Genomic DNA, 22,085 nt, shown 5'->3' with positions numbered 1-22,085 from the left:
TGTTGCAGTTGGTACTTCAAAACGGCCCTCTCATTATAGTTTAATTAGTCAAACATTTTGTTTTCAAATTAATTGAATTCATTCTTCTTGGGCTTTGGCTTAAAAAAATACAATTGTAATAAATGGACAGGATTTGTAATTACTCAACATTTTAGTGATACTGACCGGGGATGTACTCAGTTTTGTTGTATACTGTATATACACACATGCACGCTTGTTATCATTTGTTATATAAAGAACCTGATGAAGGTCGATTGACCAAAACATACAGTAGCTAATCAATAAATGTTCCATAACCCATCCGTTTGATCAGTTGCTTCATCCAGATGGTTAAAAGAGTCTGAGGATTCCTGAAACACCTGCAGAACAGTGGTTTTTCAAACATTGCCGATTAATTATCTTTTACAGAAACTGATGGTTACCTCTGTGACCCGAACATATACTAATGAATTAGAGGCACAAAGTGAGGCTAGGTAGCTCTACTCCCATTGGTGTGTGTGAATGGGTGAATAATGAGGGATTCAGACCAAAAACAGCCCTGCATTAATAGAATTTGATGGTGGGGGCATGTTGGTTAAGGTACCGGTGAGAAATGAAATACGATCCAGGCAGTCCAGTTTGAGGAACAGATTAATGTGTTTAAAGGCTTCTACAACTCTGGAAAGTCATCACTCTTGCAACTATTTTCCCTTTCGTCACGATGATCTTGAGGTACACGGCAGAAACAGAGCGATCAGGTTACACAGTAATCCACCAGGAATGTGTGCTTCCATTTTATCTGATTTGCCAATGCAGCACCTTGCTGGATGATGTCACATTGCGCTTCAGTTGAGTTGAGGCTGGCTCAACTATTTTGCCAAACAACGCTACTTTTTTTTTTTGCTGGAGCCCCATTGTGTTTCCATCCCCTCTGCTCTGAGAGACTGGCTCCATTCAAATGAGTGAGAGGACTGTGTTTTTTCAAGGCCTAAGCGACAAATAGTGATGTGCTTTGGATAAAAGTGTGACGTAAATGCAGTCCATTCCATTCCATAAAATATACACTGGATACTGTTTCCATCATCTGCAGTAAAGTAATTGGCCTCCTTACAACTACAAGAAATCTCATCCACAAGAATTGCTGTGCGTTTGTCTTTCATGCTGCTGTGACCTAACGTCAGCAACAATTCATGCAGTTTGACGATAGAGACCAAGAAATGGGATTTGTCGATATTCAAATGGACCAACAAAATGCTCACACTACCGTAGAACGATGAAATATACAGGTCAGAATGTCTGAATGCCCCATGAACTATGAAATTTTGCAGCCTAAGGAGCATGACTACTTTGTCGCAATATTGACAAAACCTTCTCAAAATCTGTTGCCTCTATTAATCTGATGTATAATTCACATAAGAAGCCGGCTGATGCCGAACATCCCCAGTGGAGCTGCTGTGTGTCTATAATCACTGATGCTTCCTGACACAATGTGCAATGATCTCATGCTCCCAGGCAACACATGCAGCTCACATCGGCATGGGGAGCTTTGTCAGATGGTGATGAGTGACAGATTTTTGTAACAGGAAGTAAAAATGTGAATACTTCAACTTTCTTTGATAGAAGTCTTGAAGCTGAGGGACTGACATGGGTTATTATCCAGTCTGAGTGGACAGATTGGTTGATCAAGGATCCAGCCTTTCATCCACAAACCAAATGAGAAGGCCACTGATGACACATTGTCAGGGGAGTATATTTGTGTGTCTGTGTCTGTGTGTGTGTGTGTGTGTGTGTGTGTGTGTGTGTGTGTGTGTGTGTGTGTGTGTGTGTGTGTGATTCATGGTATGAAATGAAGAACAGATGAAGATGAAGATATTACAGTGATGACCAGTCCTTTTGTTTTGGATTCGATGTAACATGAAACCAAATGATGAAATTACCTTTGAGTCCACCTCACCCAATCCATTTCTGCCTGAGTTGTTTTTCCCCGTATCCACGGTAACCTAATTAGAATTGTACAAACGAGAGGAGTGGGATTGTTGAGGAGGAATTTGTTGCAATTACTCAGAGTGCACTGTGTCCCCGTGCCGACCCATCAGTTTCAACTTTTCAGGCACAAAAGAAACACTGAACCTACTAAAGTGACCTGGATGTCCAGGTACAACACACACACACACACACACACACACACACACACGCTTGCACACAAATACAACAAAAGCATATGCACTTATCTAAAATTTAAGCCAAATTGACTCAAAACAGGAAGCATGGAAGCACAAACACACATTGGACAGACTCACATTAGCAGGCATGTGCTTGACTACACATACACACAGACATACACGCAGACTTCTACCATCCTGTCATTAAAAGTTCCTGGGGCACACATGAAGCTCCCAATGAACCACCTGCAATGGGGACTGACTTTTCAAAAGCTAGCGGTTAAAGCCTCTTTTCCGTCCAAACAAAACACTAATTTCTCTTCTTAGTAAATGACCATTTTATATCAGCTCATGCATTTCAGTGTAAGCAGAAGGAATGTTTTCCTGGGTGAAAAAGAGAGAAGTAGGCTATCACACCACATATTTATCAAGCTGCTGCAAGTGGAAGGTAAAGTAAAAAGAATAACATCTATTTATCACATTTATTTTGACCTAAAATGCTCTTATGTTTAAGAGAACTCCAGAGGTCTTTTAATTTCCAGTGACACCAGAAAGTGGCACAGCAAAATCCAAAGGAACTTAGGGACTACTTCACAGGTGCAAATTCACGAAAGTTGAACTTGACGAGAAAAAAACAGTGCGGATTGACTTTGCCGCTGCGTGCGTATCCACTGATCTCGGTGATTCCACTGGAACGGATTGATTTCGCTGTGAGATTCTGCTATTTTAAAAGCTGCACAGAAGTCATTGCACAGCATATCACAGGCCATGAGAAATTATACTTTAGCTGAAGCTTTGTTTAATACAGAATAGGGTCATTTTATCTCTCATTATTTGCATGTCCATTACATGTAATTATCAAGTGATCACCTGAGAGCTGCTTTCAAAGGTTGCTTTTACACTTTACTGTAAGTAGGAGGAACTTGCTTGATAAATGTGTTAATGAATCACAGCAAAGAACTTTTTTATTCCAAACTTGGCTCTTAACAGCATTTTCCAGAGCAAATCCTAGAAAACTGATAAAAAAGTTTTTTATGTATATAACCATAGATCAGATCCTTCTATCTCCCTCTCCCTCTGTCTATATACATCAATTAAGCTGCTCTTCTCACTGTCATTACAAGAAAAAGGTATGTGTGTGAGTGTGTGAGTGTGTGCGTGCGCAGGCACAAGCATCTGGTCAGGCGCTAACTTCAGAGAGACCAGCCGTCTGGTCCTGTCACCGCGGTGTCACCGCGGTGCCCATCTCCAACTGGGACTCCTCGGCATTAGCTGGTATCTCTGGCAGCTGATTGGCTCTATCTGTCACCCCCGGTAACACTCACTGTCTGACTTCCAGCGGGGCTGCCACTGGCTTTATTGAGACTGATACAGGCACAACCTGTGCTGCCTCTAGAGTGCGATGCTCTGCATTTAACTAGTTTTCGAGGGTGGTCCTTTTTTTTTTAGCTTTTCCAAAACCAAAAACATAAGAGCAGGTTTGGATTAAACTGCCTGTTTAGCTACTCTAACGTGAGTTGAAAAAGTTAGCATGTAGGACTAACTAGTTTACAACCTATAGTATTAACTGTGCTTTACTTCCAAAGCCAAGGAGCTGCATTAGTTTACGGGGTTACACGTTATGTTCACTACTAGCATGTACCATGTTTAGTATTTCCCCAGTGTGTGGAAGCCGAACCTCGATGTACTACATCAGAGTCAAGGGCGACGTTTAACAGCTCTGTCTTGCTTTTTACTGGATCTTGGAAAAGCTTACACTCCAGCAACCAGAGCCAACATTGCAGGAGATAGTGTTACATGTTGGCCAGGTTGTGGAAAACTATGTCAGCTAAGCAGCTAAACAGTTAGATGTTAGAGCAAAGTATCAGTCCTACTTTTTCCTTATCATACTTATAGGAAAAAGTGGCATGAGCAGCAAGTAGCAGTACAGCAGCAGCAGGTTCAGTGCTCTGTCTCTGTCTACGCAGGAGGCGATATGGACGACTGAAAAACGCAGCTGAAACGCTTTCTGTGCAGACAAGCTGTCAGTCTTTTTGCCCGATAGCATGTATGCAGCCATCAAGTGCATTTAAGGCCCCTCTTACCAGAATCTTGTATTAAAACGAGTCAGCTGGAATCATTAGAAAATCACTGTTTTCAACCAATTATGTGAGCTACACTTATTTCAATTAGCTAGTGATAGCTAATTAAATCTGCCAGTGACAGTCATCATTTCAGCTGGCAAAATCGACAATCTAGCTAGAAATAAGAAGCCTGTTTTTGTTTAAATCTGTCTGATATCAAGGGGCCCCTTTGTTTCAAATATCAATCTGATGAAACTGTCCCTGTTATCTTTGCCAAACTGCATACACGCCATGCGAGACTGGAGACCTTGACGGGCGTAGACAACAGCAACTAAGACGGGGCGGGGTTTCGAAAACAGTCAGTTGCAGTAACAGAATGTAGGAGCTGTAATCCCTGAATGAGGCTGGAAAAATTCAAAAAAAAAAAAAAAAAATGGTACAATAGTACATTTATAATAATTCAATTCTGCAGCATCATTCAGAGTTAGAACACAGGAGTGGGACTATTTTCTGGCAGGTGGAAATTCCAACACGAAGGCTCTTGCCGTAATAAAGCTGTAACAGGCTTTTGATTTATGATTGCTCGGTGGTGAGTCTGTGTGTCTGAATGCCTTTATGTAGAGTGCATATACATATATGCTGCACAGCACCATGTGTTCCCATACTTGTATAACTGTGTGTTTGTGCGCACGAGTGTGTACCTGGAGCAGTTTCCAGCGTGTGTTGAGATCGTCGATGCGTTCCAGGTTGCTAGGCGACAGCTGGACGTCGGGGGGACCAAAAGCGGATGCCAACTGGTTCATGTGAGTTACATCATCTTTAATCGGAGCAATCTCTTCTTGGAACTCCTGCAAAACACACACAAACACACGCACACATACACAAACATATAGACAAAAATAAAATCTCAGGTCATTTCTGGTTTTAGTCCTTGGTACATTCACTATAACCCAGTGGCGCACCATCAGGACAAGCAAGGCAAGCAGCGCTCCAGCAGTTAAAGCTAAAAACAGACATCAATTAGAACGATACCGAAGTGGACGCGATATCTCTCCGTACATCTCAGAGCAGAGTTCTGTCCCGTAAAGGATCTGATATTGCCTGTTTGCATTCATCTTGTAATTCACTGCCCTCTTGTGGCCGCAGTGGGCTATCGTCTCTCGGAGCTAGGTTGACTACAGGCCGTTGCATCTACCGTTTATGTCCTTTTTTGCGGGCGTGGCCGTGTCCCGCTGACAAAGGCTGGGGCTCGTCAATCTGAGAGGGCGCACATGCACATTGCGGATAATCCTGGGATCACTGACGGGTGACGGGCTATAGCCACTCGTGTCCTTATCAAGCTGCCCTTGATTCAGCTTCCACCATCCTGAGATCGGTTGTGATGTGTGCGGAAACTACTCACGCATTAGAAAATGACCTCATCGGCCTTTTCCTCCTAAGGATTAAGAGCAAGTAAATGAGCAAATTACACTGTGATTTATCATCTCAAATTGTTATAAATTGCCTCACTAATCACCTTGGTCAACAAGTATGACCACGAGGAGCGCAGGTGGATCTTTGGCTAGGTAAAAGTCACCACACTCCACTGCTATAAACAAATAAAACTCTCACTGAGAAACCTAGCGGCCTGCATTATAATTTACATATGCTGCAATTGATACGCTGAGTGACTGTTTGGCATAAAGTAGGTTTGCTTTATGGAACAAAATACAAAAAAGGGGCTCTATTCTTTCACTCACACTCAAGTTCTGAAATGCTGAGAGGCCGAAAGGCCTGATGGTTAATAATTTACTTCCAACATGCTTATCTTCCGTCAGGAAAGTTAAAGAGAAAACCAGTGCAGAGAAAAAGGTCAGAAAAGGGCTTTACCCTTTTGATGAAATACGGGGCCTTTAAGGATGAAACTAGTCTTTTTTTAAATTTTAGCCAGTTTACTAGAATTTACTTTAAGTAATAACTCCTGACTACAGTATTTTCCAAAGTGTAACAGGTTTTTTTTGTTTTTTTTTGTTACTAGTCTTACATGTTTGATTATTTGACAGCATGACTTGTAAATGCATTACAGCTCACCACCCAATTGGTTAGTATCAGTGAATGGGGAGGACTGCATCCGACAATTCCTATAATTTCCTGAAACCGACAAACAGTTATTGTGTGTCGCCCCTTTTTTTCATGGCAGCAGGTCCCCCCCCCAACCTTTGAGTGTGGCCATTGAGAACTGCCACGGACACTTCTGTCCTCAGACGTGGTTGGATGACATATTGTACAAACTCATTTATTTTCAACATACCCTGGGCTTTTCTAAACTAAAGTATACCCTGTACAAGGAAAAACATTCGATACAATCTAAAAACTATAGCATGCTCTCCAAAGTGATCATCTACAACTTGACAAAAAAGTAGAGTGCCAAGCAAGCACTGGGGTAGAATTTACTGAAATGTTTATGATTAACTGCTCAATCACTGTTAATTGTTGAACTGGCTTTTTGTAATAAGGGTCATTCCAGCCCTTTGATGCCAGACTGTCCAGCCGAGAAGATTGTAGTGTCTGGGTGTCTGAGATGTGCTTATTGTAAGCTGTGCCTAGTGGTATTTGTTATTCAGAGAAGAGACGAACCGTGGCCTTTCCCCCTCGCTGCAGTTTGGTATCATAGGCTGGTGGGGGAAAGGAGTGTTTAAGCAGACTCTGTGATGTTGTTTGTAGCGTCTGCTTCCTGGGCCCAGATTTAATACATTCATTTAAGTCAACGGAGACTGACCAGAGAGTGTGCTTCTCTATTCATCGATTTGCCATTGTCGGCAGAATCCCAAAACAGCTGGACATGGGCAAGAACAAGAAGGATTTTATTTTATTTTCCTTTTTTCTTAGCCGGCGTGCTGCTTGATGGGATCAAAAAGAGAAAACTGTATTATTTGAGTAACTTGTAATAAGAAGGGTGAATCCTTGAACTATATAGTGAACTGTTTAGATACTGAAATGTTTTTGAGGTGCTCCTGGTAGGATGTACACCCTCTTTCTTGTACGTTACAGATTAGTAATGCAGAGCCAAGTCCAGGAGAGACTGGCTGGGGGTACAATGCGGAGAGGAGTGCAGAAGCCACAGTTTGCCACAGTTATGAATTGAATTCACAAATTTAAGTAACTGCTGAAAGTCTCCAGTTGCCCAGAATGTATTGTTGTTTGTATAATTGATGCTGCCTTAATCTTATATGTTTGCTGGAACTCTCCCTCTGCTTGCAGACACCCTGCAGATTGGAAGTTCCACAATAAAGTGTATAAAAACTAACTATCCAGGCCAGACTGAAGAACCAACCTCTGCTTTTCTAACGTTCTTGAGCTGATTTACAGCCTCACTCAAGCACAGAAAAATTAATACAACCATTAATTTGTGAAAGAATAAAATGTGAGTCATTGACAAATTGACAAAATCCAATGTCCTGGCTGTGATCCAAAATGAACTGTAAATTCTTCTGATAGCCAAGGGCCATTTATAGAATATGCAGCAGTTCTCTGTGAACCCTCAAACAGCCATTTAAACTTGTGGGGACCAGCATTTTGGTCCCCATTAAAACTGTCAGACCCCACAAATATAGTCAAACAAGCATTCTTTATCTAGCACTGAGTGATTGCTTGTTCTGCTGCATCGGACCCACTTCAGACTCTGCTTGAACAATGTCCACCTGCTCCAGAACCACACTATTTACCTCCTTTAGAGTCGGCAGAGATTCCTGTGTCACTGTGAGCATTGCAAAAGAAATCCTGTTGATGACTGATGACTTTAGCTCCTTCATATAGTGACTTTAAGACCAACTGCAGTGTTGGCACAAATTAAAAAAAATATCATCATCATTTAGAAGCAAAGTTAAAGGCATTAAGCTTTTCATTGATTCTTTTTACTTGAACAGGGGGCTTGAGGAAAGGCAAGTTTATTTGTAGAGAACTTTTTAACACCAAGGCAATTCAAGGTGCTTTACTTAAAACTTAAAAGGCATTAAGAAAGGAAACATGAGGCAAATAAAAAAACTAATTTAAATAGGATTTGAAATTAATTTTATTAATCTAAAATAGAATAAAACAGGATAATAAAAATTACCGTACAGTTACTGTGCAGTGCAAGATAAGACAGTCAATGTGCAGTGGTAAGATAGTCCCAAGTTTAACTTAATTAAACTTAGTGGCAAAGAGACGCAATATGCCTATGTTACCGATGCCTGAAGTACCCCTGAAGATCCCTGAATTTGATGCAGTGGTGGACTTAAGGTCAACCTTCGTTTCTATTCCATTGCATCCTGATAAGCCAGCATCTCTTTGTTTTTCACCTATGAAGGTCAGCTGTGTATGGCAGAGAACTGTCCAGAGTTCCTGCAAATTGATTACAATATAGGCCGCAGTGGTAAGGAGAGATCTGGATGACCTCATGTTCCCCGTTGGAAGTGCTCTGCTTCAATACGCTAATGATCTCCTCGTGGCCTCCCCTTCCGAGGAAGCCTGCAAAACCTGCTCCATTCTCCCCCTGAAACATTTGACCAAGCAAGGTCATAGAGCGTCGCCTGCCAAGCTGCAGTTCTGTCAGCCAAGGGTTACCTACTTGGGGTACATTTTGGAAAATGAATAAAACTGCTGTCCACAGCACCTCCTCTTCACACAAACACAGGGATGTGCTCTTTTCTTGGCCTCACCTTGGGTATTTGGTTCAGTAACATGGCTCTCATTACCGCCCCTTGGCTTATAATTCTTCTAAGCTGCTTCCTGTAGTGCAGAGGATGCCAGCTGTTTGCAGGCCATTGCTGCCATAGCTATCTTAATTGAAAAGTGAGCCTCCCTTGTGATGGGCTCCACATGTAAGGTTTTTGTTCTTTATGTTGTTTTGCATATTCTGAACACTTGTGTCACCCAGCATATGACAGCTGTTTGTAGATCAGGTTACGAAGGGATCATTCTGTCCAGCTCTAATATTTCTGTACATAGGACTCCACTTTATATCCATCCACATTGCTCTCATTGAATCCAATGATGAGCTAGTTACGCATGACTGCAAAACATTGGTTGATACAATTACATCACCTACGCCTGATTTGTTGCAAAATCCCATTCAAAATTCAGATTTGACTTCCTTTTGTGATGTTTCAGCAATGAGTCCCTCAGATACATAGTATCATTCAGGTTAAAGCGTCACCACCGAAAGAGGTGTTGTTGAAGCGCATGCCCTCCCGCCTGGCACATCTACTCAACAAGTTGAGTACTCAGACATGCACCTGCATTTTGGGACTCTTTTCACCTGTTAAGTCACCCAACAGCTAAGGAAAGTGTTAGGGATAGATGGAAGTTGTATTATCTCTATCACCATCAGAGCTCAGGACATATAGAGGGAATGAATGGCACAATCAAGGAAAAGCTAACAAAAAGTATGCAAACAACAGGTTAGAAATGGCAGCATGCTTTGCTTTAGTGCTATATTCCATCAAAAGTACAGCTAAAAGGACCACAGGGCTAAGTCCACATGAAGCGCTAATGACCCGTGTCCACAGGTGCAAGCCCGCCGATGACACCTCACAGAGCCAACCTGATGTGGACAGAGGAATCCATGATTGACTATGTGCCAACTCTAACTAACATTCTGAGAAAGTTTCACTTGCAGATTTCTGCCAGCCTGCTAGAGCCTGGGAAAGACGCTATCCATCCTTTTAAGACAACAATCCCTAGATAAATTGTCTCTGTTTTGTGGGTGGAAAGGACCATAGCAGGTCCTGCTGACGATGAGAACTGCCGTAAAGGTGGAAAGGCAAGCAGAATGGACCGGAGTGGCCAGAGAGAATCAACTGTGCAACCCTGTTGCTCCTCAGTGTAAGTGGTGCTGCCTTCCTGCTGGAGCAGAATGTAAGACAGTCACCAGAGTACACTGGCTCACATATTCTCAACACAAACACTTGATCATCACCCATGATCCTGAGGGTGTTTCTTCATTCATCAACCACTAAGATTAGGAATGGTCATCAATATTCTCAGCCATGGTTTTAATTGTTTAGAGCAAATACACCAAGGTGTAACAATTATTCAGATCATAACAAAGTATAGTGATGGTAAATAGTGCTAAATTTAAAGTGGGCATCACTCAATCTGACCTTGACTCTGTCGATGTGCTCCGGTTGAGGGTCAATCAGCAGGTCTGCCACAGGTTCCCATGCCTCCTTCACCATCTCCGCCTGCCTCAGCTGTCCGTCCAGCAAGTCTTCCGCCTCCTGGAGTTCCATCAGCCGATGCAGGGCCAGCTCCAACCTCCTCTGCCACTCAGCTGAGTCGGTGTTGAGGTGGTCCCACTTGGTCATCACGTCATCTGCTTCCTTACGCAGGACTCGCCCCACGTTCTGGGCACGCTCTTCCGGGCTGATATCTGGGGGTGATGGGAAAAATAATCGTCTCAAGCCCTGAAAAAAAAACATCTGGTGACAACAGGAGCAACGTATATAACTGTATCCTCACAGGCTATGGCACATAATCCAAAAATCTATAAAACCTTATTTCTCTTCCCATTTATTAAGTCCAATATTTAAATAATGCCTGTGGAAAAATGTGTAAGTTATTGTGATTAAGGTCAAGTCATGGCACATTAAGCTGTTACTCCACTCTTGAATGATTTAATTCCTGGTCTAGACAATAAAAGGCATCCTGTCTTCATATCTTTGGACTATCAAAAGCCTTTGTAAGCATCATCATTGTTGCAAATGTCAAGCCACTATAGCATATTTCAATCTTGTCATATTTTTTGTTTGATTTATTTGAAGGCTTGCTGTGGTTGTCTGCTGAATGTTTTCAACTGTGCAGAGTACTAACTCTCCTCAGCTGAAATTTATGATGTGTCCATTTCAGTTTAATGCCTGTCACCTCTTTTAAAAGCAATCAAACACACAAGCACTAGCTGTGACAGTGAAGACCGGCTCTAGAGAGAGCACCTCACTTATATGTCAAACCACTTAGGCTGTTTGTGAAGACACACAGTAGACTCTCCTTTAGGAAAGCAAACTTAATTTAAACCAAGCAAAATGTCAAACATTCAAAAGAAATGTGTCAATTCTTGCTTTTTAGACATCCAATTCGAAGGTCAAATTGCAGAGACATATTGTCTTTCTAAGAGGAAATAGTGCTCGTTTTCCCCACTGCAGTAGTTATTAGTAGTTGGAGTTCACCCTTTCTTTCTTTCTGTGTTCTTCAAGTGTGTTGGACTTGACAGTTGAATAGGTTTAAAGGTGCTATATGTAAGTTTTCTCTGCCGCCAAACGTGGTTTCTTGCCGTGAGAGGGTGGTGGGGGTGATTGACGCTTGCTAAGAGCTTCAGCCATTGTTATGTTTACAATACAAGAGGTTAGAATACTCCCTCAAAGCAGCGCTACTTCTTCAGGGCAGCCTGGACGTTACAGTGACTTGCTATCGAAAAGTGACAAGACGGGCCGGTCACACTGGGGCTAGCTGATTATCATGCTAACTTCAGTCGAAGAAAAAAAGTGATAAACCAGAATCAACATTGGCGTTGTTTTCCAAAGCTGGAGACAGCTCTTGGTGAGTAAAGGAATGAAGTTTGATGCTGAACTCGCAACGTTTCTTCTGGACTGCTCAGTAAACAAATGTGAATGCTAACGTTGGCTAGGTAGCTATAGCAAAAACGTACATATAGCACCTTTAATGGGCCACGGTTAAAGTTCAGCTGTTTCTTCTCCAAGCCTGTTAACTGGACTGCTGCCCTGAGGCAGAAGGTGCTACAGGAAAGTCTGTGTATGTGTGCTAACCTCCAAGTGTGGTTGCTACCAGGCTCTTACTAGGGTCCAGAGTTCACTCTGTGACTCAAAGACAAGAGGAAAAGGAGCTTTAAGTCCGGGCAGGCAACAGGTTTGTTCAATTCAATTCATATTTTCCTTTGGGAAAGTAAGGGCTGATCATGGTGTTGCTCTGGTTGAAAACATCACTAATTAATGAGCTATTTCCTGTAATTACATTCCAGTTTCTGCATTTAAATGGCAGGTACAAGGTCTTGTCAAATGTAAATGCTCATATGGTACAATAAGAGTTTACACTGGTTAAAAGTCTGATGTTCTTAATCCATCCAGCGTAAAAAGCATCAAAGTATGTCTTCAATGCTGAAGGGGGGACAATCTCAACCCTTGTTAGAAGTGTACCTCTCTGCTCAGGTGATGGTGAGTCTGAGGGCAGCTCAGACAGGAAGACTCCTACATCGTCCAGAGTCTTGGTCATCACTGGCTCTTTAGCTCTCAAGTCCCTCCTGAAGCCCTGAAACGTGAAAAAACATGCACAAACATGTACATACAACAAATGTCACTGCATTGATCAGTACTGCTTTAATAGTTTATATTTTGTGTTACCGGGACATTTCTTTCTTTTTTTGTCTTTCATGCCTGGTAAACTTCATCTTGCATGAGACTTCTTACAAGTTTCATTAGGATGTCTCTCCTAAGACTCTCCTAAGTGTTTTTCTGCCACAATTACAAATATATTTGTTACACTTTTTGTTATCATATTTGCTTCTTGTTATAATGAGGTTTTCTTGTTTTAATGACATCTTTTTCATTTTTTGTTATAATGACATATTTTCTTATTTCTTGAAACTTTCTTTTGTTATATCATGAAATGTTTTTGTTAATCAAAATGTAGGTGTCTCTTTAAAACAAGAAACTTCTGGTGTTATATCACTTTAATCACTTGATCTTGTTATATCACAAAACTTCCCTAATATTACACAAAATCAACATATGTCAAACGAAAATCTTTTCTTTTTTATTTACGTTTTATTTCATGCTTGAGATGAGAGAGGCCACTGAGCTGAATGCTTATTTAAGTGCACCACCATTCCTGATGTCATTATACCCTGTGCTCATAACCAAATCCACACACAATACTGATGCATAGGTGAAAAAACAATTCAAAAGCAGTTCTAAAACATCCTGCCACTTGTCTGAAATAATCATGTTATATTATTGCTCTTGGCTCCAGCGTCTCCTTTTTTCTACATGTGCAAATTCCTCATTATAATAATACACCAGCTTATCATGTTTTGGTGAGAAAAGGCTCTTGTAAAAACACAATTTGTCATAATAACACGAGAAATGTCTTGTAAACTTGAAATAAGAACATTTTCTTGTTACAAGAAAGGAACTGTGCAAATTCTTTTGTCATGGTGGCAGCCTTTGCATTGCAGACTGTGACGGCATAATGTCATAACCCTGACTACCAGGGATCATTATCAATCACGGAAGTGTGAATGCTATTGTTCATGCAGCAGCAAGATGTTCTCAAAGTCTGAAAAGTTAAAGTACAGTTACAATAACAGACAATTTAAAGATGAAGATATGTATCCATTCTCCTAGCAGATTATTGCTTTTGGGCCACGGGACACTGAAGTACAACTCTGGCTCCCAAGATAAGAAATTTCCACACCCCCTGCTGTAGAGATGCATACAACAGCCTCAGAAAGTAATGATTACAATAATTATGATCACAGACATGTTGAAAAGATTGTTGTGGGAAAGTTTGCATGTATTCTGTGTATGGGATAATGCACAAGAATAATGCACAAACATTGCCACTTTTATAGGTTCAAGTGTCTGTGTAGCTGAGTGGCTCCTACATACACTTCTACCTTCATCGTGAAATGCTTCAACTGAAAGCCTTTTCCTAATGCGTATCAGAAGGAACTCATCATTTTGCAGAGTCACTGTAGCTTTTATACATAAAATTACCAAATCCACAGGGCCAATCATCTCGCTTCTCTGCATAAAATTGGTTTTTCGTTTGAACTGTCTGACTATACTTTCCATTTATCAGGGGGCCTTGGATCTGTATAATGTTAGTGAGAGAGACATGAGGTATGCCGCGAACATAAATGGCTTCGTTTGCAATGAAACCACAACACCTTTTATTATGAAAACAGACTCAGATGATTGATTAATTACTGCCCTGGTGGTGAGCTTTATAAAAATGTTCCTCTATTGTGACTCTGAGCTACACTTTAAAAGGAAGGAGGGATAGATACCGAAGTATTCCAGTAAGTTTCTGTGACAAGCAGTTTGCTTATTATTAGGGACTGGACAAGAATAATTTGTGTGGGGAGGGGGGCTGTACCTTATTATTGGTGTTGTACACCACACTTCCAGCACCATGCTAAACCCTCCCCCGGGCCATCAGGATAATTGCTTCTTCCCTCCATAGTGCAAATCGTCCACCGGACCCATCAGGGCTTCCTACTAACAAGACCCCAATACACACACCGACGTATCCCAGGTGGTCCGGACCCAGGGCTATGTTTTCAACGTATGACTCCGAGACCATGGGGAAGGATAAAAGGCGTGACCAAATGGTACCGCTGAGAAAGTGTAAGACAGAGTTCATGCTCAAAAAAGCCCAGGACCACAGACTGAGAGAAAACGAGCGGGCCTAATGGTGTAGTGCAAGCCATGGATGCCCAGCGCTCGACCTCACAGGCCCTCCCTCACTGCACCCTACGAGGCACACCGGGACTGACAGGGGAAAGAAATCAGAAGAAATCTGATAACACTGCCAAAACAACAGACTCGTTAATGGACCTGCAACCCTGAGCTGTGTGTGTGATTCAGACACACACACACACACACACACACACACACACACACACACACACACACACACACACACACACACACACACACACACACACAGACACACTCAAACATTCCTCTGGGTGCGCGCCTGGACAAGGCCTCGAAGAAGTAGCAGGAAAGAATGTATGAATCTGCGAAAGAATGTGACCAGGGACGATCGTGCAGGGCAGTCAGGGGTGACATGCTTCTTTAGGGTGATAAGATGTCCTTCTTGGTCAAATGTCTTCCCATTTAATAAATTTGCTCAAAGAAAAAAAACACCTTTGCCCGACTGCATTTGTGAGATCACTTGTTGACCGCTAAAAGGTTCTGCATGCCTCCCACTCGCTGCCCTGACCCGCACCCGGCAGGCCAATCCTCTCCTCTACCAGCGCTGCACGCCGACCCGACTACCTCCACTCTACAGGCATGTACCCAACAACTTTCCTTCAACTGCAAACCCGGTGCTTGAATCGAATTGGCGTTGTATAAACGTCCAGATTATCACCTATTTACTAGCTGTTCTCAGTTTGATTATACACTTTCATCATTCAATGCATCCCTTTCAGGAATAACTTGGCTTGTCATTCATTATTCTCTCTGTTTCTTGACTTGTGTGTTAGTGTGTTTTGTGCTGCTGTAGTTGTTGCTGTACTGTAATTTGTATAGAAGTTCTACTTGTGGTAATAAACATGTAAACATATAAAAGTTGGGTATTTTCTGTTCTTTTGCCTACATCTCAGTCTGTATGATTCGTTGCTACCTACCTTATTTACGGTTATTTTTCCCCCCAAAAGGCAATAATTCCTGGTTGAGAAACTCGTCTTGGCCACCAAAAGGAACTATTTCTTTTTGTGTTATTATGCCATCCAGAAAAAGCCATCCATGCTAGTCACCGCCAATAACAGCCTTGCATATAACCCCCTAGTAAAACATCAAACTGTCATGTTTACACTTCGTCCTTTCCTGATTGAACGAATGAGACATAATGTGTTGATTAGGGAGCTTTAGAGGTGTTGCTAGGTGGTGTATTTCTTACCAACTGACCAAGCCAGGCAAGCTGTTTCTCCCTCAATATACCTAAATTTACCTAAATATCCAACAAATATCACAAGGGGAGGCTGAAAGAATACAAATCTGGAGTGAGGAGAAGTTTAAAAAGGCGCTCCCCTGCGACTAACCTTTCAGTACAAAAAACAAAACAAAACAACAGATCCCTTTCCCCTTTTTCCACTGCCTTAATAAATTTCATACAGTTTCTTATGGAGAGTAAATACAATTGTGTGCAGAAGTTGGGTTAATGACATATTTTGTTGTTTTTTGAAGAGAAACGAAGCAAATACAACCACTGCAGCAAAGGCATTAAAAATGAGCCTTTCTTTAAATGTTAATGCACTGCAGCTTTTTATTTCTTGAACTGCAGATATCAAAGCTTGCAAAGGCTTTGTGTAGCAGCTCGGAGACTTTCTATTCTTGATTTAGGAATTTTCACCCACTCTTACTGCAGATCCCTTCAACTTCTGCGGTATTTTTAGTCTGTCCTGCACACACAGCATGTGCCCAGCTTGTGTTTCTTGAAGTAGTTCACGGTGGATTTGGAGGTCCGCCTTGGATCCCCTGACCTGTTGTAGAAGCTTGTCTCTTTTTAGTGTCACTTTTTTGACCGTCTTCATGACATTTGCATCCAGGATCTACTGATATTTACTGAAATCAATTCTTCCCTCTATCCATGCAATGTTTCCTGTCCCAATGGCTGCCACACAGAGCAGAATATTTCCACCACCAGGCTTAACAGTTGTCAAGGTGTTATTTTCACCAATGCTGCTCCTTTTTTTTCTCCAAATACACCTTTGGTGACTGTGGGCCTAAGGACTCGGTTTTAGCTTCATCTGTCCACAGCACCTGTTTTCAAACTAGACTGGCTTAACCAGATGTTGTCATGGAGACTTCAGACGTTGACTTTTGTGATGAGGTCACAGGTAAGGTTTCCTTCTGATGACTCTTCAGCGCACTGTTTGTGCATCAACACCGCACCGCGGAAAGGTGCTCTTTTGCAGTCTTTGCCTCTCTGCCCAGCAGACCTGCATTTTTCTTGGTCTCGGTCTTGATCCCGACTTCCACAGCTCCCCTTAACGGCCATTATTTCAGATGTTGGAAATTTCAAGCTGGAAGCTCTTTGAAATCCCAAAGAGTAAGTTAAGGGCTAACAAGTTAATGAACTTCTGAGACTTCAGAGGTAGAAAGGTAGAAACTTTTGAACATGCCACAGGTATTTACATTTCTTTCTCTTTTTTAAGTTCATCAGGTAAAAAGTAACAGTTTACTGACATTTGAACAAAGGCTCATTTTTAATGTTGTCTGCTGTAGTGTGCTCCCATGTATGTGTGTGTTTCCTCCTACCCGGTGTGTGTCCAGCTGTGACTGCACGGTGGGGACATCACCCCCTACAGGCGGCTCCTGCTCCAGCTGTTGACGTTTAAGCCTCAGCCAGTTCAGGAGCTCCTGCAATGACATGTGGAGCCGCTTCCACGGGGCCATCTCTGAGTCCAGGTGGGCCCTTGAAACGCAAACACAGACATTTTTGTTTCTTCTGCTTTGTGTGAACTTCATGGTTGTCCAGAACAAAGCCAGAGCATTTCCCCCTCACCTCATGCTGAGGGTCTTGTTGCGCAGGTCATTCCAGCGCTGGCTCATGTTGTCCAGACGTTTCCGGAGCAAAGCAGCGTCCTCTGAGTCCTTCAGCGAGGTAAGAATCCTTTTGCCATTCTCATCCAGGGAGTGGTACAGCTCTGTGTGGCTGTCAATCTCTGCCTGGAGGTCCTGGTAACACACACACACACACACAACATGCAGTAAGACTCAGTGGATAAAAAAGCAAGAGCAGTAAATTCTTTTGGAGCACACACTTCATTTTCTTGCTAATAGCAGCCATCTTTCAGGAATTCACTTTTTTCACTGCGCGGTTAGAGTGCTCAGTAATGGGATCAGGGGCTGAGAGAGTGATTTTCTCTCTAGAATTGAGCCATAATGCAGGGCTTAATGCATTGTGGATGGATTCACAAGAAATGATGTTTGAATAAAAATTTTAAAATCAAACCCGATGTATTTCTATGCTAAAGTACTACACATTATTAAACAGAATGATCAGCTGATAAAATGTGGCCAAAATGTCACATTTTATCACGAAGTTGATGATTTCATTTTAACTTTGTTGTCAATCATCATGAAGCATTAGTATCTCTATTTCAAACTAATGGTTTCACCTGATTTTAACACATTTTGGAGAAAAGCACCTCTATACTTGCTCTTCAGTTGACCTCAAATGCCTCATTTGAGGAGTGAGATGTGGAGTCAACTTACTTAGACTAGACTTTTAGTTCACATGGAATGCACTTTAGTCCCCAATGTGACAATGTGTCGTCTTGACGAAGATACAAAGTTTGAAAACAGCTAAATATTTCAATAAAATTTTTTTGGTGCACGGTACTAGGGGATTTATACCCAAATTCCCCATAAAAAACATGTACCAAACACGTCTTGTATTTATTAGCTTGACTTATAAAACAAAAAAAGGTTTTGCTACAGATGAAACATTTTTCCAAAAAGGAAATTCCTTAATTTAGGATAACATTGCTTAATTATTAAAGAACATGACTTGATTTTCTTTCCCAACCTGAACGTGGTAGACCTTCCTTCGCAGCATCTTCCAAACTTTACTCTGGTATCCAAAAGCTAGATGTCAAGAAGAAGAAGCATCATCATCTGCTTCTTCTAGTGCCTCAAGATTAGCTCCCAGTGTAACCGCATAAGAATGCCCTCTGTTTAAATGTGTGTGTGACAAAGAGAGAGATCCGGAGATGAAGAGTAAGGGAGGGAGCATCATGGAGAGATGGAGCGAGAGTTAGTTACACAAAAAAAAAGGGAGATGGAGCCGTAAAGTGTGAGTCAGAGTGAATTAAAAAGACAAAGGGGGGGAGAAAGAGAGAGGAGATAGAGAAGGAGAGAGGCAAAGAGACTTTGGTGTATAAAATGATGAGTGTGCTAATTTTTCAATTAAACGTTATCTGCGTGTTGTAGCCCGAGATTGTGTGTGCGCTCTCTGGATGCAATGCCCTCCACCATTATAATTGGACACAGAAGACTATCTCAGCACAGCATACAGTGCTGCTGTTGTATCGAGAGAGCTGTGTGTGTGTGTGTGTGTGTGTGTGGAGAGGAAGTGTGCACAGCCTGAATTTCCACAGTGTGTCTTTGAAAATTCATTTTCCAAAATGCCGCATGTGTGCCTGTGTCTTTCCTTGACAATGTGTGCGTGCGTAAGAGTACGTGTGTCTGCGTGCGTGCGCAGGCCTATCCGTGCATGTGCCGTTGCACCAGAAGGAGTGTGTGGGTGCAGGGTGAGGGCCGAGGGTCAAAATATGTTCTCTCGCAGAACAGAGCCTTCCCTTCAACACCCACAATGCAGTGGGGGATTCTGCATTTGTCTACCAAGCAGCGATAGACCAATGAAATCCCTCTGTATGCCATGTCAACATTCCTGTCATACCGGCCGGGGCAGAGAGTCGAGGAAGTGTGTCTTAAAGTCTGGGTCAAAAACTGGAAATATACTGGATGTCTGGTAGATTCCACATTACAAGATGTTGCAATCATTTGCATTTTCATTTTCTTGATTTTCTGTGTCAGTAATGGAGCGTTTCTGCACTTTTTGGTAAACACTCGTCGGCGTGGGAGCGACCACAACATCTTTTTCTGTTGGCGAAGTTTGAGTTTCTGCAGATGACACCGTTTTCTTGTCTGCTCAGCCACAGTGCTGTAAATCACTCCTCCCGCTGCCACAAACAGCTGATGGAAACCCAACATTTCCTGCGGCTTTTGCTTCACATTAAAGGACAGGTTCACATTTTTTCAAGTCTGTCTTAAAACAATACTATGTATTGTGATCATTGTTTTAAGACAGACTTGAAAAAAAAAAAAGAAAGATTCACACTGCTCAGCTTGAAAGCTTGTGGTTGTTTATATTTCATCTCGACATGACTCACCCATATTCAAACAAACAGCATAAGAAAAAACTTGCACTGGTAAAAAGACTTGGACTAGTCAGTTTTCTGTGTTCTCCTTTTTCTGCACTGAACAGCTCTCTTGCTATTTTCTATGGAAAAACTATGGTAAAACATGGATCCCGTGTAAAATAACCCAGACTCTTACTGAAATAAACCAATGTGAGAAGAAACATGAATGTAAAGCTCACATTACTTCCAAATGACTCAGTTTGGATTCACTTCAGAATTCAATTATCCTCAATGAGAAATACATTACCACTGTGTTACACTGCAGCTGCTGCATGCACTTAATTCAGTCTATATACAGTGTGTGCTGATTATGCATGCTTCAACTAATGGAACAGAAGCTGTTGGACCCTGTGTTTTCCAGGCTGTCTGTTAATGTGTCACACGGAAAACGTTCTGACAGAGATTACGAGCGGCAATGAAAATCAACGCTGCAATTACACAATAAATAACCAAGTCGTTCAGTTACATCTTAATATGTCTGACCTGACATGTGTGTATGTATGTCAGGTATGTATGTGTGTGTGTGTGTGTGTGTGTGTGTGTGTGTGTGTTTGCGCCCCACCTTCCACTGTGCCAGCAGGTTCCTGGCTGCCTCGGGCTGCTCCTGCAGTCTCTCCTTGTTGGTGGCGTCTATTAACACGTTGCAGGTGGTCTCAGCCTCCGTCAGCCAGTTGAGGAACTTCTCCAGGTCGAGGTAGAACTGCTGCAGCAGCTTCAGAGCTGCCTCCAGAGCTGCCTCCCTGTCGGAAACACTGAGGAGACACGGATGCATGACAACATACATGTCACAAGGGTAAACTAGCTGCTGTGTGGACAGTAATTCAAAATGTAAGCTGACATTTTACCAGATAACAATATTAAATTAAGGCTCTGAGTGTAAAAATAGGATATAAACAGAGACAAGCAACAATGGAATCATTTACCATACAATTTACAAGATGAATTCTGCTAGCGATATTACATTCATCTATTGAATTTCCTTTTACAGGCTATTCCAAGTGGCTGTAGCAGAAGAATGTCACATAGCACAATGGATTCTGAGAAATCGGTTTGCAGAGATACGATGGAAGTTTGCCCAGAATGGCTTTATATATAAAAATACACCAATGACACAATCGAAAAATGGACAGAATTTTCACATGTGGAGACACTGTGCTGATGCATTCATGTAAATAGAACAAAATCACCAAAATCAAGAACCGCTAAAAACTTTGTAATGACCAGCATTATACGACGTCTAAAACCAAAGTTTCTTCTCAAGATTTTCAATATGTTCCTTAAAGTTATAATGAATTTAGGAAATCTAAGCCTATTTTTGATACTATTTATGGTCAGGTATTTTGTTTGCGATAGCAATTCAGTGTATTTACATTCAGTAATTACGTCTCTTTACAATAGTTTTCATTTTTAGTGACAGAGTCTGCCATTTCTGCGCTGGATTCAGATAGTCTTCATATCTATGAGTGATTCAAAGGAAACAATGCAGCATGTAATCAAGCATTAATGTTTGCAATTTGATTTCATTCAGCTTCACTTTTTACTATTCACTCTCCTACACTATATCAAAGCTGTTATTAAGTTACTGCAAATGCTAACCCAATATTTCCTACTGCTGCTACTTCATAGGGGTGGCTTTTATTGTGAAGCACTCACAGGAAAAGCAAAGTATTTATCCCCACGGCTAAGGGGCCAGTATACTCCGTCAGAAGCTTGCTGGTGCTTGTTAGATTGTCAAATAGCTCTGGCAACCCCCTCTCCCTACAGCTTTGCGTTATAGATTGGGGAGAGGCTGTGTCCGACCATTTCTCTCAACTTTCCAAAGCAGGTGATCCGACATTCACACCCACTTCAGCCAGCTGTGCGGAGGTGAGACAGTACGCAGGGTTTGAACTTCTCTCTCTACCGGTCTTTTGTCATTATCTGTTAAGGAGCATTAACGTGCAGGCTGATCAGAATTTGATTGTCCTGATGATGCGCTGATTATGCAGAATGACATCACCGAACAGTCCAATCAGTGAGTGCAGAACAAATGACCCAAACTACAGGTGTAAAAACACACTACAAAAGAAGATCCAAAAATATACAAAACTCTACCATCTGCATAACAATTAGTATAAGTTCCATGTGCACCTTAATTGTTTATGTAAAGTGAAAATAAAAACGGGCTGAACACAGAACCTTGGTGCACTT

General features: G+C 41.9%; 1 protein-coding gene across 1 annotated transcript in view; it reads right to left on the bottom strand.

Moving 5' to 3' along the window:
• dmd (dystrophin) overlaps nucleotides 1-22,085 on the bottom strand; it is a 334,110-nt gene that overhangs the window by 57,371 nt on the left and 254,654 nt on the right. The window contains exons 59-64 of the mRNA XM_040141867.1: nucleotides 20,458-20,647; nucleotides 17,474-17,646; nucleotides 17,227-17,383; nucleotides 12,373-12,484; nucleotides 10,327-10,595; nucleotides 4,906-5,052 (exon numbers count right to left, since the gene is read on the bottom strand). Coding sequence (XP_039997801.1) covers nucleotides 4,906-5,052; nucleotides 10,327-10,595; nucleotides 12,373-12,484; nucleotides 17,227-17,383; nucleotides 17,474-17,646; nucleotides 20,458-20,647 — 1,048 coding nt within the window. The remainder of the gene's footprint in view (nucleotides 1-4,905; nucleotides 5,053-10,326; nucleotides 10,596-12,372; nucleotides 12,485-17,226; nucleotides 17,384-17,473; nucleotides 17,647-20,457; nucleotides 20,648-22,085) is intronic.

Source organism: Xiphias gladius, chromosome 13 (assembly GCF_016859285.1).
Source record: "Xiphias gladius isolate SHS-SW01 ecotype Sanya breed wild chromosome 13, ASM1685928v1, whole genome shotgun sequence".
Lineage (NCBI taxonomy): Eukaryota > Metazoa > Chordata > Actinopteri > Istiophoriformes > Xiphiidae > Xiphias > Xiphias gladius.
The sequence above is the reverse complement of the archived record's forward strand: the minus strand, read 5'-3'. Positions and strand labels throughout refer to the sequence as shown.